We start from the raw sequence: 16,164 nt of genomic DNA on the forward strand, positions 1-16,164 counted from the left end.
CGAGGAGCTGAATAGCATGAGGGGATCCGGCCTCTTGCCCACCACCACAACCAAGAGTTTGTAATTGCCTAAACTCGCATTCCCAAGCCTCCTACTGAAGGCTTCCAGAATCACGGATTGTCCTAGCAGCTCAGAACAGAAAGTGCCAGTGGCCTTCGGTCTCCTGGGTACAGATCATAGAGCAGTTCCACTGAAAACACGTTTTATTTTCCAGAGGACGGTGATTAAGGGCAAGAAGTAGCCAGAAACCCTAAAAATTACAACCCAACGAGCCTTACCGTGGGCTGTTTGGGGAGTCCTCTGCACAATCCAACCCACCTTGATCTCCCTGAGGCGGCCCCGAGCTCCTGCTAGCCCCCACTGCCCTTCTAGCTCACCCACACCCACGGCGCTGCTGAACCCCCGGGGCATCTTATGGATACAGGTGGTGCTGCACGGGTGCCCTCCTGATCCCTGGAACATCTCCAGGGCCGCTTTTAAAAAACAATCTCCAGGGTGCCTGGGTGGCTCAGTGGGTTAAGCCGCTGCCTTCGGCTCAGGTCATGATCTCAGAGTCCTGGGATCGAGTCCCGCATCGGGCTCTCTGCTCAGCGGAGAGCCTGCTTCCCTCTCTCTCTCTGCCTGCCTCTCCATCTACTTGTGATTTCTCTCTGTCAAATAAATAAATAAAATCTTTTAAATAAATAAATAAATAAATAAAAAATAAAAAAACAATCTCCATGTAACAGCATGGGCGATTTAGTGAAAGAAGCCAGACACAAAGAAGCACCTCCTGTTGGATTATTTTGTTAAAAATATTGTTCAAAAGCAAGCGAAAGTGATCTGTGCTGACAGCAGTCCAGGCAGCAGTGACCTTGTAGGGGGGGGCATACCTAGAAGCAGGACCCGAGGGGGCTTCTGGGGGCTGTCATGTCACTCTTCTGATTGGGGAGTGGTTACATTCGGGGTCTTCGGGTGGTGAGAACTCACCGACCTGCAACACTCACAACGCCCGTGCTTTTCTTGAGTACAGGAAACTTCCATAGGGTGTTTGATACCTGTGGACCACTGTGGGCTGACTCAAGAGGGTAGTCTGCTTTGTGGCCCTTGCTGGTACCCAGCCTCATGTCTGGAGCCTGGGACAGAGGCCTGGGCGGCACGGAGAGGGAGAGGCTCAGGCCCACACTTACCGGCTGCAGCCCGTCCTCCTGTCTTCTGCTCTGATTCGGGCGGTTGATGAAGGACCGGGTGGAGACTTTGTAGTGATTCAGCAGGCAGACGATGACCACGACCATCACCGTGACCACCACGACAATGATGATGATCTGGGCAAACTCCAGCTCCGCTGTGAGGGAAGGGGAAAAAGCCCGTGAGCCACATGCCCCTTTGTGCCATCACCATTCTCTGAGCAACGCGACCACCAGGCCCCGGTCCTCTCGGGGACCTGAAGAAAGAACTCTTTTTCCCCAGGCCTGCTGCTGCCCGAGGCCATCGGCGGACCTTGACAGCATAATAACATTTGAAGAAAAAGAGACCTGGGCATGGGGCTCTTGCCAATGGACCTCTGGTGGTCAGGCAAATGTGGTGCTCAAACCTTGTCTTTGCAAATTGTGTCATTAAGCAGGGCCTTAGGAAAAAGTATTCTTGACTCTACAAGACTTCTAGAGGTGCTTGACCCCATCCCCACACGGATCCCGAAGTTCTAGCCCAGTGTGCATGCTAGCAGGCATGTGTGCAGCTGCCCAGGCTGTCCCTTCCCATGGGCAGGCAGGCCCTGGAGGGCTGCTGCCTCTTGGGGTATGAAAAGCTCCAATATCTGAACTCTGTTCCTGCTGGATGGCCCTGCCCCCAGGGGAGGTAAGAAAGTCTGCCAAAACTGAAGCTGCTACTTCCAGGGTAATCTCTCCCGGAATGTTAAACCCATCTTTATGGTTGAGTCACGTTTTCCAAAGCACGCCCACGCAGGACCCCCACAATACACCGAAGGGAGAATATGTTGATAAAAGGCTCTAATTTCCTCTGCTCAGGGCCTTGCCTTTGGAAGTGATTTAGAAAACACATCGCCCCTGTCCCCAACCCTGCAGGCACCATATTTTATGAGCCGTCAGAAGCTGCATTCCTGAGATGGCCGTTACAGAGGATTTCCTGGCTGCCACCGACACACGCGTCAAACTCCAGGACAGGGCCGGGGAGCGACCTCTAGAACCACAGCACCCTGAGTCGGCAGTTAGAGCTGGGGGATTCAAGCCCTTCGGTTTTGCAGAGAGGAAGCAGAGGCTCATTGCTCAAGGTCAAGCCTAGAACCCTAGAACCCATGTTTCCTGCTTTCTGACTTCCAGCTCATGGCTCTGCGGAATGTGGCCCACTGGTTCCTGGGAGTTTCCCCGCACGGTGAAAGGAAGTGATTGTGCAGGGGGGTCAACTTAAATGGGGAGAGTCTCTGAAAGACAGTGGAAGAGCGCACACAGCTTAGTTGTGAGGTAGGGAGGTATGGGGTGACTCTTGTAGAGTCATTAAATTCCCCTTTAATGAAGGGGAAGAGAGAAGGGAGAGCTCTGTCAATTGTGTCCCTGCCTGGAGCCTACAACACACACCCATGCATACACCCACACATACACACCTGCACCCCCACATGGGCTTACAGCAGCACACATGTACGTGCATGGGCGTAGTGCATTCGTGCACATCACACATGTATGTGGATATACATACGCACACACACACGCCCTCTTGCTGTAGACCCCAGGCCAGTGGAGAGGTGTTCTCTCTCTGTGCACGGGCCCACACCCAGGATAATGCAGGAAGGGTCTCAGTAGCACCCTCCCCCCAGGGTCTGCACCTATAAGCCCCCACCGTTCATACGCTGGAAACAGAGGGGCTAGAGTCGGCATGGAGGTAAACCAGAGGGTGTTCCTGGACTTCCCCGTGTCCAGTCCTGGGACACTGCCCTCCACGCTTGCCCATATGTACCCAAGGGACAAAGATGTACAAATGTGCTTGCTGGAGTGGGCTGGACGGTACTTGGCGTGGGGCCTATAGTGGGAGTGGCCTGGATGTGCACCCTGGAGCACGGAGAGCTGAGTGTGAGGGAGCTGAGCTGCTGGGCCGATGTGGTGAGTGGTTGAGGCCAGGCAGTTTTGCCGGGCACAGTCCTAGTGGGCAGTAAAAGGCCAGATCCCATGGGCATGGCTAACTCAGAAGGCTCAGGAGGCAAAGCCCTGAGCAGCTCTAGAAGCCGGTAGTCAGCAAAGCCCTGGTGCTGTGCTTCCCACCTCATCCCCTCCACTGGCATGGCTGTCATTGTTCTGGACACCCTCTGAAGCTGTGTGGCTGATCATCAGGTTAAATCATGCCCTGGACTTGACAAATGTTATCTTTTCTCAAAAAAGCTTCATTGAAGGGCGCCTGGGTGGCTCAGTTGGTTAAGTGTCTGCCTTTAGCTCAAGTCAGGATCCCAGCGTCCTAGGATCCAGCCCCATTATCAGACTTCTTGCTTAGCAGAGAGCCTGCTTCTCCCTCTGCCTCTGCCTGCCACCCGCCCTGCTTGTGCACTGTCTCTCTCTCAAATAAATAAATAAATAAAATCTTAAAAAAAAAAAAAACCAACATAATTGCTCTATAAACATGGAAAGAGAGGAAAATGATAATTACAGTGGGGGCACTGCACAAAGTCTTCAGGGGTTAATTCTTCACTGGGAGGATGTCTTTCTAGGTTATATTTTCCTGTATACAGAAAGCTATGCAGATAACCATTTGTGGCAACACAGTCAAATTGTATTTCCCATGATTCTATGGGCATTTGGGGTATATTTGTGTTTCGTTTGAAAAGGATTTTATTATAAAAATAATGAAGACTTCCTTAAAATGTAAACAATACAGAAGGAAATAGTGTATGATGTAAAAGTCTCCTTTGTAGGCCTGTAGCCCTCCCTGACCCCACCCAGCCCCACAGTGTCCTGGGGGACAGCACAGTTCACCTGTTGTGTATATCTGTGCATTTGCCTATTGAATTGAATAAAGGTTTTCTTCTTTTAATGAGTGGAATCATTGTACAAATACATTGCTTTTTTTTCATTTAACATATTACAGACATTTTCAAACAAGAATATATAAAAACCAACCTCATTCTTTATGGTGGATATCTAGTCCCGAAAACTGATGTACTGGAATTTATACTCTCCAAGTGATAGACGTTTAGGTATCTTTTTTCCCATTAAGATCAAAAGATTGTGTATGCATGTGTATGTATGTGTGAATTTGAGTGTTGACCCACATTTTGAGTATCCCTACAGGAAAGATTCCTAAAATTGAAATTTCTGGGTCAAGGACATATTCTTTTAAATACTGATGGCTACCGAGACTCGGCCTTCAGAAAGGTCTCTTGCCTCCCACACTACTCAAACACTGAATACTCACCCTTTTCATTTGCACTAATCTGATGGGCAAAATATATATCTTGCTTTAAATTTTATTTTACCAATTACTAGTAATTTTAGATCTTCCCTTGTGAATATTGGCAATCTGTATTTTTTTTTCATAATCACAGTCGTTCATACTAGCTTATTTGTCATTTTCTCATTTATTGGTAAGCAGCCTTGATGCATTAAGACCACAAAGCTTTGTTACATATGTTGCAACTATTTTCTCCTCATCTGTCACTCACTAACTTTGCTGTGAGTTTATGGAAGATATAAATAATTTTTATGTCATAGAAATACTTCTTTTTTTCTTTTATGGCTTCTAAGCTTCCTATTTGATTAGGAAGGTCTGCTCTAATAGTCTAAAAATATTTTCCCTAAGATTTTTACACATTGCATTTTTACATTTAGATCTTCGTTCACTCTGGATTTGATTTCTTTTGGTCTGAGACAGCACAAAGAACATTTTATATCATCTGAAAGGCATGAATCTTCTGATCTAACATTACATTAGAAAGTTCATCACCAGCAAGAGTACAAAAGATCTCGGTTATGGGAAACAGTGTATGGAATCCTTTTTTTAATTTTTTTATTTTATTTATTTATTTATTTAAAAGATTTTATTTATTTATTTGACAGAGAGAAATCACATGTAGTCGGAGAGGCAGGCGGAGAGAGAGAGAGGGAAGCAGGCTCCCTGCTGAGCAGAGAGCCCGATGTGGGACTCGATCCCAGGACCCCGAGATCATGACCTGAGCCGAAGGCAGCGGCTTAACCCACTGAGCCACCCAGGCGCCCCGGAATCTTTTTTTTAAAGGGGACTAGCAGCTCTGAGGTTGCATTTCACCAGCTTTCATATCAACATGCTATGTGCCATGCATGGGCCCCACGCTGGCCCTACTGAGGAGCCAAGGCCAGGCAAGCCCACCCCACCCCCGCTACACACCCAAACTTGCCGCACTTCCTCCTGGGGCTCTGTGCTCCTGCTCCGCTTCTCCAGTGCTTTGCTCTCAGGAACCCTCTATCCTCTTAAAAGCTACTGGTAACTCCCAAAGAGCTTAATTTGTACGGGTGACATCTACTGATATTTGCCATATTTGCAATTAACACTGAAAAGTTTAAGAATTTATTCATTAAAAAAATAAACTCATGTTAACGTATATAACAATTATATACACTATTTCTCAAAACAAAAACTTAGTGATAGGAGCGGCACGGCTTTACCCCTCTGCGCATGTCTTCACGATATATGCCTTAATAAGAGGCAGCGGGATTCTCTCCTCTGCTTCACCTTCAATCTGCTGTGACATGTTTGTTCGGTTAAGATATATGAAGGAGATCTGGTCTTACCGACCACTGGAGACTGGGGTCTTAGAGACACCCCAGAGATCCCTGCACCCCAGCTGGAGAAATGGTTTAGACTGATGGACAGCAGGCACTCTAGTACAAACACTAATGGCCTGGACTTCTTGGGGATACTCCAGTCTCCAGGATTTGAGATGTGGTCAGAACAGCTGTTGGGCCACTGTCCTGAGCTTTCATGCCCAAGGACAGCTACAACAGGTGCACCTACGCAACACAGGACACACAGAGACCGCAGCGGGGTTCCTAGGCTTCGAAACAGTGTGGAACTCGCCTGGGGCAGGGCAAGGGCACAGGCTGGCAGGAGCTGGGTTCCCAGGGTGCCACTCACTAAGGCAAAAAGCCTGGTGGTATAGCCCAGCTGGCCAATCTGGGTGACAGAAGTCCAATCAGAGCCTCGGCTACTACATCCCGTGGGCCAGCGTGAGAGGTAGCCCTTCCTGCAGGGACTGGCCTGGGTCCCAAAGGCCACTGTCCTAACAACCAAGTCCTAATCAGACACAGGAACAACGACAAGCACGGCAGCAGCCAGGCAGCCCCTGCTGCAGTCTGGAGTCACCTGCGGTGCTCCTTGGAGCCTGAAGCGGAGCCCCTGGGGACCGAGCTGCGCGCCTCAGCAGAGCGGCACAGCCCCAGTCAAATGAGCAGCTGACCTTCACTTTGACTCTGGGCAAATACATAGTCAATAAAAACAGACTGCTTTTTCAAACGTCAATAACAGGGAAGTAGGAAGGTTCTACTCTCTTGGGGGCTAGAAGTACTCCTCCAAGAGGGGTTCAGAGAATTCTCAGAGTCAAAATTGGAACAGAGTGAGTGAGTTGTCTTGGGGACAAGCATGATGATGTCCAGACTCCAGAGACTTCTGCTACTGATAGCCTCTCCCATCAAGACAAGGGTATGTGAGCAGGCCCTCTTCATATTTGCCCTCCCACACCCTCTCGTCCTTTAAACAGGAAAATTCTACTAAAACATGCCTCCTAAAAGGCAAATTAAGGAAAGACCCTACTACTCTAGGATAGCAATAGCCTGGACACAGTAGATGGGAAACCCAGTCCCCCTTCTCTCACTCCATACATCGTGCAATAATGGTGATAGTGAATCCTGTCTTTTCCTTTGGCATCCTAAACCCTTCACTCCTGCATGAATACTGCTCAGAGGCAGCTGGGCAGTGTTTTGCAGTCCCCAGATGTGGCTCTGTTGCCAATGGCCTGATTTTATGCCTCAAGAAAATAACTCACAGGACAAGTAAAAGAAGCTTTCCAGGGGTGCCTGTGTGGCTCAGTGGGTTAAGCCTCTGCCTTTGGCTCAGGTCATGATCCCAGGGTCCTGGGATTGAGCTCTGCATCCGGCTCCCTGCTCAGTGGGGAGTCTGCTTCCCTTCCTCTCTCTCTGCCTGCCTCTCTGCCTGCTTGTGTTCTCTCTATCAGATAAATAAATAAATGCTTCTTAAAAAAGAAAAGAAGCTCTCCATTAAGAAAAACAAAACAAACCTTGCTTTCTCACTTCCGAATGTGAATACCAGATGAAAATCAGCACACCTGTTCTTCAAGGTGTCCAGTTTCAAGATTGCTCTACTCCTGATCTCAACCACAGACCCTCTAGGGGCTTCTGGGGACTTTAGGTAGCAATTTCCTGTACTGCACAGTCAGGGCTCAGGCAGGCTGAACACTCTTTGCTTCTTGCTGAAACCACCATCTCTTCAAGGGAGTGGTCCCTGGCCACCTGTTTTCCCACACGTGTGTGCGTGTGTGTGTGTGTGTGTGTACCAATTGCTTTGCACGTCACTGATTCCTCTCCATGGTGCCCGAAGCTTGGGAGGCCCAGGGTGCCAAGGGTGTACATACAGAGGTACGGTGTGACCTGTTACCCACCCTGTAGGAGACTCCTTCGACGGGCCTTGAAGAGGCATATTCTTCAGACAGGTGCATGCATGCTTCCTAAATCAAGAGGCACCCAACTCTGTGCCTAGGAGCAATAATCTATGCACAGAAGCGAGCCAGATAACAGCTGAGACCTGGCACTGCCCTGGGACCTTGCTGCCTCTCCCCCTCTCCCCCTGGTCTGCCCACACCTGGCCTTACAAGATGCTGTCTGTTTTCTTACGGTCGAGGAGAGGCAATGTGCGATGGTGCTCGGAAAGGAAAAATGCCAGGGATTCTGGTGGGAATGGGGTAGAAAGAGGAGGCTAAGGAGAGAATGAATTCTGGAAGAACAATTAAAAACAAAGATTAAAAAAAAAAATCTACAGTAATAGTAGAGTTCTGAGAAAATAATGGTATATTTTAGGGTTTCCAAAATTTCATGTGCCCAGTTTGGACTCTGAACGCAGCCCACGGGTCAGTTTTCCTTGGTTCCGGTAGAGACTGACATCCACAGAGGGACGCCAAAAAGCAATCCATGCGAGAAAATAATTTTAGGCCACAGTCAAATTTTCACACTCCCCCTCCTTTCATGGGGCTGTAGTTCACGATGTTATAATGGATGAGTCATCGCAATCCAAACACCAGAAATTTGTAATAAATTTAGCCTAAAACTTATAGGAAGGCATCACAGCACCTTATTTTATTACTATGAAACAGTGACAGCGATGATGGTGATGATGGCATCATTCTATTTTTATAGAAACATCCCCAAGAAATGCCAGGCCGTGCAGTAGAGAATTACAAGAAAGGAGGAAACTGTGTGAGGCCTGTTGGTCTATTCTCTGGTTCAATGGAGAACTAAACTGACTCATACTAGAGGCATGAATGTCTGTACTATTTTTAAAGAACTCTGGGGAAGCGTGGTTCTACCACCTTGGGTTCCTAATATAACACTCATTTCTATTTGTGGGAAGGTTAACACCATCTTCCACTTGGTCTTTCCTCCATTAATATATCATCCTTCCCAGGAGCCCTGTTTTCTAGATGTTTCATTATAAAGCTCCAGATGTGTAATTTATGCCCTTATGGACCCTAAAAATGGGGTGGGGGGGCAAAGTCTGAGCCTCCCCTCAGCCCTCTCCTTTCACCCAGCCAAGGAAACATCTTGGCAGCCAGCATTCAGGAAAGTTGCCATGTAGAATACTGGAACACCGCTTAAAAGGCTGAATGCTTGCCACAGATCCCTACACATCACGGCAAAGGGCCTCTTGCAGTCTAACAAATGACAGCACTCCACTTTTCTCCCCAAGTGCTAGAGTCCCTTGGGAATACAGAGACTGTGGCTAGCTGCCACCCAGGCTTATTCTGGGCAGCCCCTCTCTCCCAGGAGCTTTCCTAGGTCTCTACCATGGATTGGGCACAGCAACTGAGTATCTGCCTCTCCTTCCTCTTTGTTCTCCTGGGCACAGGGGGTGTGGTGAGAAGATGGCAGCCTTGGAAGGTGTCTTACTCTCTCTTTATGGCTCTGTGACACTTTTAAAGCACTGAGTGTTCCTAAAGGCTAGTAAATCCTTTCCCTGGTCCTACAGAGACTGGGCAGAGGGGGCAGGAAGATGGGTGGGGGCAGGAGTTGGAATCTACATGGACCATGATTGCCTCAAGGTTGTGAACTGCTTGTTTAAAAATACTCTTGGAGACTTTAATGGCTGAACGAAAATTCACACTCATTAAACACCATGATTGAGGGGGGAAAATTGAGCCTGTTAGATGAATAACTTCACAGCTTGAGGCTCAGAAGGCAAAACAGTAAAAGCTATAATCATAATGATTAGATTATATATTTTGAATGTTCTTTTTTGAGTGGGTTGACTCTTCCAATCCAACCTATAACAAGTAGAACGAAGGACGGGGAAAAGAACCACCCCCCAGAGACAGGCTAATGTGGCTTCTCCTCCTAGGCTTTATCTTCCTTAAGAAGCTCTTTCCTAACTACTTGATGATGGCTCCCTTTGGAGGCTCCCGGAACCCTGTCTGTCATAGGACTTATCACTCATAGCGCCCATTTTCTGGTCTTCTTCATCATGGACTCATCTCTGGGATAGTACCGTGATCTTCTTTAGAATCCTCAGGAGGCAGCACACGACTCACACAAGGTTTGTGTTCATTTTAGATAAACTGCTAAAGAAATCCGTAGAAGGAAGGGTCTTAGTTGCCTAATCTGCTTTTAACAATGTCTAGCACAGAACCATAGTCCACCAGACATTTCCTAGTGACTTCAGTGATGAAGTTTTCCCAAAGATTTTCATAGTTCCTAAAAATTGTTTGACTATTACTATTCTAGGCAGTGTGGACTGTCACTGGAAAAAGAACCTTTTGGTTGCTATACATTACCTGTTTACAGAATCCCATTTCTGTTAATATATGTATATAAAATGTTTTACATGATAATAAATGTGGGAAATGATACCTGCGATCTCTATGAGGAGAGATGAAAGCAGAGTGCAGTCAAATGGCGTGGGGCTCTGGGGCGCCTGGGTGGCTCAGTGGTTTAAGCCTCTGCCTTCAGCTCAGGTCATGATCTCAGGGTCCTGGGATCGAGCCCCACATTGGGCTCTCTGCTCAGCGGGGAGCCTGCTTCCCCCTCTCTCTCTGCCTGCCTTCTGCCTACTTGTGATCTCTGTCTATCAAATAAATAAATAAAAATCTTTAAAAAAAAAAATGGCATGGGGCTCTCTGAGCGGAAGGTGTGGCCCACACCTGCCTGCCCCGGGCCCAAAGCCAGGTGCCTTTAATGACACTGGCAGGCAAGGAGCAGTGAGCAAATGAGCTGACTGACTACTGAATCCCTAGAATGTGGACACTGCGGGTCCATCCAGCTAGAATCACATCTTTTTAAATGACTACGGTCCAAGCATTCATTCCATACAGCTTTCCCTCATGCATTTTAGAATCTAGAGTCTCATGATCTCTTCAGAAAGAAATCTAGCTAAATATGTTCCAATCAAAGATGATTGACAGGATTTTCTGAAAACACAGCCGAGGAGTAAGTGTAATTACAAACCTTTTCAAAGTCTATCCCTCCACTGTGTTATAAATGGGGAAAAAAAAAAAAACCCACAGACATAAACCCACAATTCCCTCTATAGGATTCATTTAAAATCTTCCCCCACGCCACCCCCACATTATTAATTTAGGTAAACGTATCAGAAACATATACAGATGCACAAGTCACCGTCTTCTTCACATTTAAGAGCAGTTTCTGGTTTCTGAAAGCTCCCTAGCTAGCCGCCTCTGCCTGTCTCTCACAGTCTCTCTCTCAGAGTCACAGTTGGCTTTTCTAAGGTCTACTGTTACTAGACGGGTGACCTGAGAAACAACCCAGTAAACCACCCACATCCTGAGAAACACATCTTTTCTTTCAAATGCTGTTTGCAACGACTCAGGGTGGGAAAAAAAACAACCAAAACACCCATGAGTCTAGCAGTGAGTAATAGACCTTCTGGGGATTGGGGGAGAGCTAGTCTCCCATATAGAACGTTTTTGAAAAAACAAAACTCCAAAGCAGCAAACCTGTGTATTTATGTATAGCATCTCCAGCAGGAACAAACTGATTGCAGATGAGAAAGAAGACGAAAAAGCCTAAAGTACATCTTCCCCCAAAGAGTCGAGCCCTGAAGAGTTCTCAGAGCGGACAGACCCTTCTTGGGTAGATACAAACTTCTTGAGAAAGAGCTTCTGCTCTTCTCAACCCTGTGTTCAGCCCAAACTCCAAGAACCACCACCACAAACCCCAGAGAACAGGCATCACCCGCAGCTGGCCTTTGAAAGTGTACCTTTTTTCAAGAACGGGTCTTTAAACGGGGCCTCCTTCAGTGTGCTGTTGTTCAGGTGGTCTCTGGACATAATCGGGTCCTTTGCAAGGGGGAGTCCAACTGTGATGCAGCCCCCCCCCCCCCCGCCCCTAAGTTCAAAGCATCCCTTCGGCTTCAGGCAATCTCCTCTTTAGGCAGCTCAGAGCTGCAGTTATAGCCAGCATGGGGTGTGAGAGTGTGTGTCTGTGTGTGTGTGTGTGTGTGTGTGTGTGTGTGTGCGCGCGCGCGCTTCTGTCTCTCTCTCTCTCTCTCTACTGTACCAGTGGGGCCCAGCCCAGGTGCTAAACTCAAATGCCATGGCTCTAACCGCAGACCGTGGCTACCAGTTGGTTACCAACGGCCATCCACACTAATCAGGAGCTCTGCGGCAGGAAGCCGGTGGTGTCACAGAGCAGGTTAATAAGTCCGGGGTCTCCGATTGCGCTAGCAGCTGAACACCCAGTGTTGTCTACAGCAACGGACAGCAATGACTCGTCTGTATGTCTCACGTTTGGCCTCACGTGGGACATGTTAGGCACACAGACAAGCAGAATGCAGATAGACTGCCTTGTTCTGTTGCATTCAATAATCTTTTTAACAGGTAACTATCAAAGCTGGTAAGGCAGAGAGCGGCGGGGGGGGCGGATCTACAAATCTCAATGCGGTATTTCTTCCCTTGATCCCCAATAGAAGCTTTCAAGGTTGGAGAAATGCAGAGAGAGCTTACCCAGGCAGCTCGTGCAAACGGGTGGGGGAGGCTTAGCTACTCAGGCTTCTCCCTGTGGAGCCAGCTTCCAGAGCACGTCCTGGCTTGAAGTGCCCACAACGTCTCTCACACCAGGAGCCAGGCTGCAGGCTGTTCCTCGGGGTCCTCCTCTCCCCAGAGTCTCTCTCTAACTGATGGGAGCAGTTCACATAGCTCTCGCGGTGAAGCCGTGCACTGGCAACTGGCAAAGTCATAACCACAGCAGGAAACACTCAGCTTCTCCCCCTCCCGCTCTCACTTCCCCTTCTCTTCTCTCCCCTCTGCTTCTCAAAGCAGGGTGGCAGAAACACACCCACAGAGATGTTGTCAAGTCAGGACTCTGCCCTTCCTACTAGGCGGTTTTAGTTTTATGAGGTTCCGAAATGAGAGAAAAGCATCCGAATGGTAGAGCAGAGACAGCTCTCAGGAGGGCGCTTTTTCCGGGATCATTTTGTGCAAACCACAGTCTCTGTCTCCCCCAGGTCTAGGCGGTTTTTCGTAGGTGTGTGAAAACACCTCCAGTGTATTCTGATGCCCCTGGGGTTGCGTGAAAAGACTTAAGAGAAGGCCGTGCGTCTGCTGCAGCACTTTTCAGAAAAATCACAGCGCGGCCACAGTGAAAAGGACAGCACGCTGTGGTAATGTTGCAAATAACCCCAGCCCAAGCCCCCCTCTATGCCCAGAATAGCCTTTGTTTTTCCTTGTTTAGGAGAAATAGCAATGACATGTGGGCCACAACAATAGTTTTGGCTGTAGGAGGAGTTGTCAAAGCAAAACGAAAACGCCGTTGGTTACCACCAGCATTAGAAACGAAGACAGTTACGTCAGCAGCCCGTCCCTGCTGTCGGCCCCCGGCATGTCACCTGGGGCCCGCAGCAGTGCCCTGGGCCTGAAGTCCCCACCCGGTCCTCAGGTTGGCCAGAGGACATCCCGATTTCAAGTTTGAAATACTGGGGGAGGGGGCAAAAGGGAAGGGAGGGAACAAAAGAATCATCAAGAAGATTTTTCAGAGATTTCATGTGGATAAAGGAAATGGGAATTTCAGCAAGAAAATTAACAGTTGCGTACATTTGCATGTGCCAGTCAAGACAGCCTGATTTTTCTTGAGCAATTTCCAAATTTAAAACATAACTCTCCCCTCTTGTTCTACTTCCCCTCCCCGCCCCATGTCACCTCAGTCAGGCTGGGTGAATGAAGAGGGTGAGGCTCTGGAGACTGGGCTGGGGTGTGGCCACCAGGGCTGGGGACCCTCCTCAGAGAAGAGCCAGCATCAGACAGCATCAAGCTTCAGAAGGCCCTGCTGGTCTTTGGCTCTCCTTTGTCCCTACAGTCCCAGGTCCTTGCCATCTGGGGGTGGCACTTTCTCGTCACAGGATCGTTCTGAAATCAAGTCCTTAAAAGAGAATGTTCACAAGATTGCCTACGACTGCCACGAGGGTCCATTTTTTAAAAATTAGGGATTTAGTATCATGAAAATGTTAGTCAATATGATGAAAGTCCAGTTCTGCCACTTATTAAGGATTATACCTGCATTTTGAAATGGTTCCAAATAGCCCACTTTGGGGTTCAACATTAGGAAAGAGGCCTATCAGGTACCCAAAAAAAAAAAAAAAAACCCCTAACACATTTTTCACCTTTAATGGCTGCATTGTATTCCACTCTGCCTTAATACACTTATTTTGTTTGACTGGCCTCCTTATTGCTGTCTATTCAGGCAGGGAGTCGCTTGGGGGGAGGGTGGGGGGGGATCAATCTTATTTAAACTCCTTGTTCATTCTGTTTAATTGTTCTTGACGTTAAATCTATTTAAAAATCACTTTCAAAGACTTTGACTGTATGGATGCGCCTTGTTTTCAAAATGTTGCCCAAACCACACACTGGACCCCACTGTGGGCTGGTGCAGCTCTATGCTGGGTGGGAGCTGCACTCCTGGTTGGCTGCGTGTTTACCCCAGCCCCCCACCCTCCACGCTGCTGGCTTAACACCAGCATGTCACCAATCTTCAGCATCCCCTAAAGGCTAAATCACTCCCATGGTGGCCTTATTTTTGTTCTTTTTCTTTTGAAGGACTGGCCTGAGGACTTTGGGAAGAAGGCACAGAGGTCAGACCGGGGATACCCAGAAGCCAGGGGTTTGTGCCCTGATCAACACCTCCTTCGAGCTGGCCATGATGGCATGTGAGACACTGGGGCTTTTTAATTGACAGGTGCCAAGATTTCTCTTCCTTTAATTCAGGGAAAATGGCAGCACACACAGCAGAAGGGTGTGGGAAGAGACTAGTCTGGGGAACAAAAACATGAAAGTAGGAAAGAGTGTAAAAACCCATTTGCATGTAAGAATGCTTTCCTCCCTCCTTGTCTTTAAATATGCATCTTTCAAAGGAGTACTCTGATGGGCTAACGGCTTTTGCTGGTAGTTAAAAAAAAAAATGTCCCAGGGCTGTATGTGGTTTCCCTGTGTACACCAGAGGCCTTGGAGATGATGCAAGGAAGGGTCGCCTATGATAGACATTTTCACAGGGTCTGTTGACAGCAACAAGGACCTGTAGAGCCTTTGTCTGCGTAGACCTACTCTACCAATATCTTCAGGTTTCCTCTGTGAAGGCCTTCATTTCATCAGTTCATCTGACAAATATTTACTAAGTGGTTCGAGACCTTCAGAGGAAATACGGTGGACCTCGAATGTAATCTGACAGACAAGCATTTACTATAGGGCTGAACTTGTCTTGGGGGCTATGTGTAGGTAGTTCCTTATTTAAGGAACTGAACAAGCTCTAAGGATTGGCTTCCAGCCCCATCTGAATGGGACAAGCCGAGGTGACTGGAAGTATCTGTGACCTGAATGGCCAAAAGAGATAGCACAGGGCAGGAGATTTTAGATCAGGGGCTACTCAGGGCTCATTAGCTTCAGAAACTACCTCTGGGTGTTAGAGGGGTGCTCCGCTATACAGAATCTTTCTCTGTCACATATAACCTGGGTTAGCACTTTGCCTGGCTCCATCCTTGGCTTTAATCACCATGGGCTCCTTGGCCATGCCCTGCCATCTCTCCCCACCACTCAACAGGTACCCTACTCACAACACAAACTTTCACAGATAAATATACCATACTTTTATAATAGTACATATTTATAATTTTTACTTGTTTATGTTAATATTTATGTTAATATTTATTATTATTTATTTTTATTAAATATTTATATATTAAACTTTATTTGTAATTTATAATATAAATATAGTCATACTTTTATAATGGTTACATAGCAGAAAATTAGCATTTATAAACATTTTTAAAGATCTGTTGTTGTGTTCTAGGCACTTTCAAGTGCTGTATATCTGTTTACCTTCATGTCAACCCTGTGAGGCATGTTTTCTTATTCTTACTTTCTAGAGGAGGAAGCTGAGGCTCAGAGAAGGTAAGTCCTTTGCCCAAGGTCAAATTGGCTGCTAAGAGGCAAGCTGGGATTCTGGGGTCAGAGCCCTGGGCAGGCTGACTCAGAAGTTCCTACCTACCCCACTCTGCTCAATGGGCAGTGAACTTACAACGATCCAAACTAAAGGTCCCTGAATGAACTAAAGTATCTCACGAGATCGATGATTGGATTTTTAGAGTCTGACTGCCCAGTTCCTTTTAGGCACTAACATGCAAGTCCACGTTAAAGATCCTGTATCTCCACACATTGCCAGAGGCTCTTGGAACCATTTTATGTGTCTTGTATACTTGTTAATGTGACTCCTGTTAAGAATCAATGGCCCTGACCTTACAAATTCCTATTCTTTGAGGTTTATAACTATGCTGTAAAATTCTGCTCTGACGTGAAGTTTTCCACATAAAGTTAAGTCCTGGAATTTGGCCTTTAGAAAACAAAACGGTTTATTTTCAGTAAGTTTGCAATGCTTTAAGTCATGAATGAGGATTTTAAAAGAACGCTGACTCCTGCAGACTCAA

At 47.4% G+C, this 16,164-nt stretch overlaps 1 protein-coding gene across 9 annotated transcripts in view; it reads right to left on the minus strand.

Moving 5' to 3' along the window:
* The window catches only part of LDLRAD4 (low density lipoprotein receptor class A domain containing 4), a 417,410-nt gene that overhangs the window by 25,846 nt on the left and 375,400 nt on the right, over nucleotides 1-16,164 (minus strand). For 7 of the 9 annotated variants that reach the window (XM_045065346.1, XM_045065345.1, XM_013051373.2 and 4 more), the window contains one exon: nucleotides 1,170-1,324. In XM_045065346.1, coding sequence (XP_044921281.1) covers nucleotides 1,170-1,274 — 105 coding nt within the window. In that variant the 5' untranslated portion in view covers nucleotides 1,275-1,324. Of the gene's footprint in view, nucleotides 1-1,169; nucleotides 1,325-11,454; nucleotides 11,563-12,199; nucleotides 12,445-16,164 lie in introns of those variants that run through there. The other 2 variants (XM_004742662.3, XM_004742659.3) reach the window with 2 other exon arrangements.

The sequence above is a fragment of the Mustela putorius genome, unplaced genomic scaffold, assembly GCF_011764305.1.
Source record: "Mustela putorius furo isolate JIRA1106 unplaced genomic scaffold, ASM1176430v1.1 tig00003858_pilon_pilon_pilon, whole genome shotgun sequence".
Taxonomy (NCBI): Eukaryota; Metazoa; Chordata; class Mammalia; order Carnivora; family Mustelidae; genus Mustela; species Mustela putorius.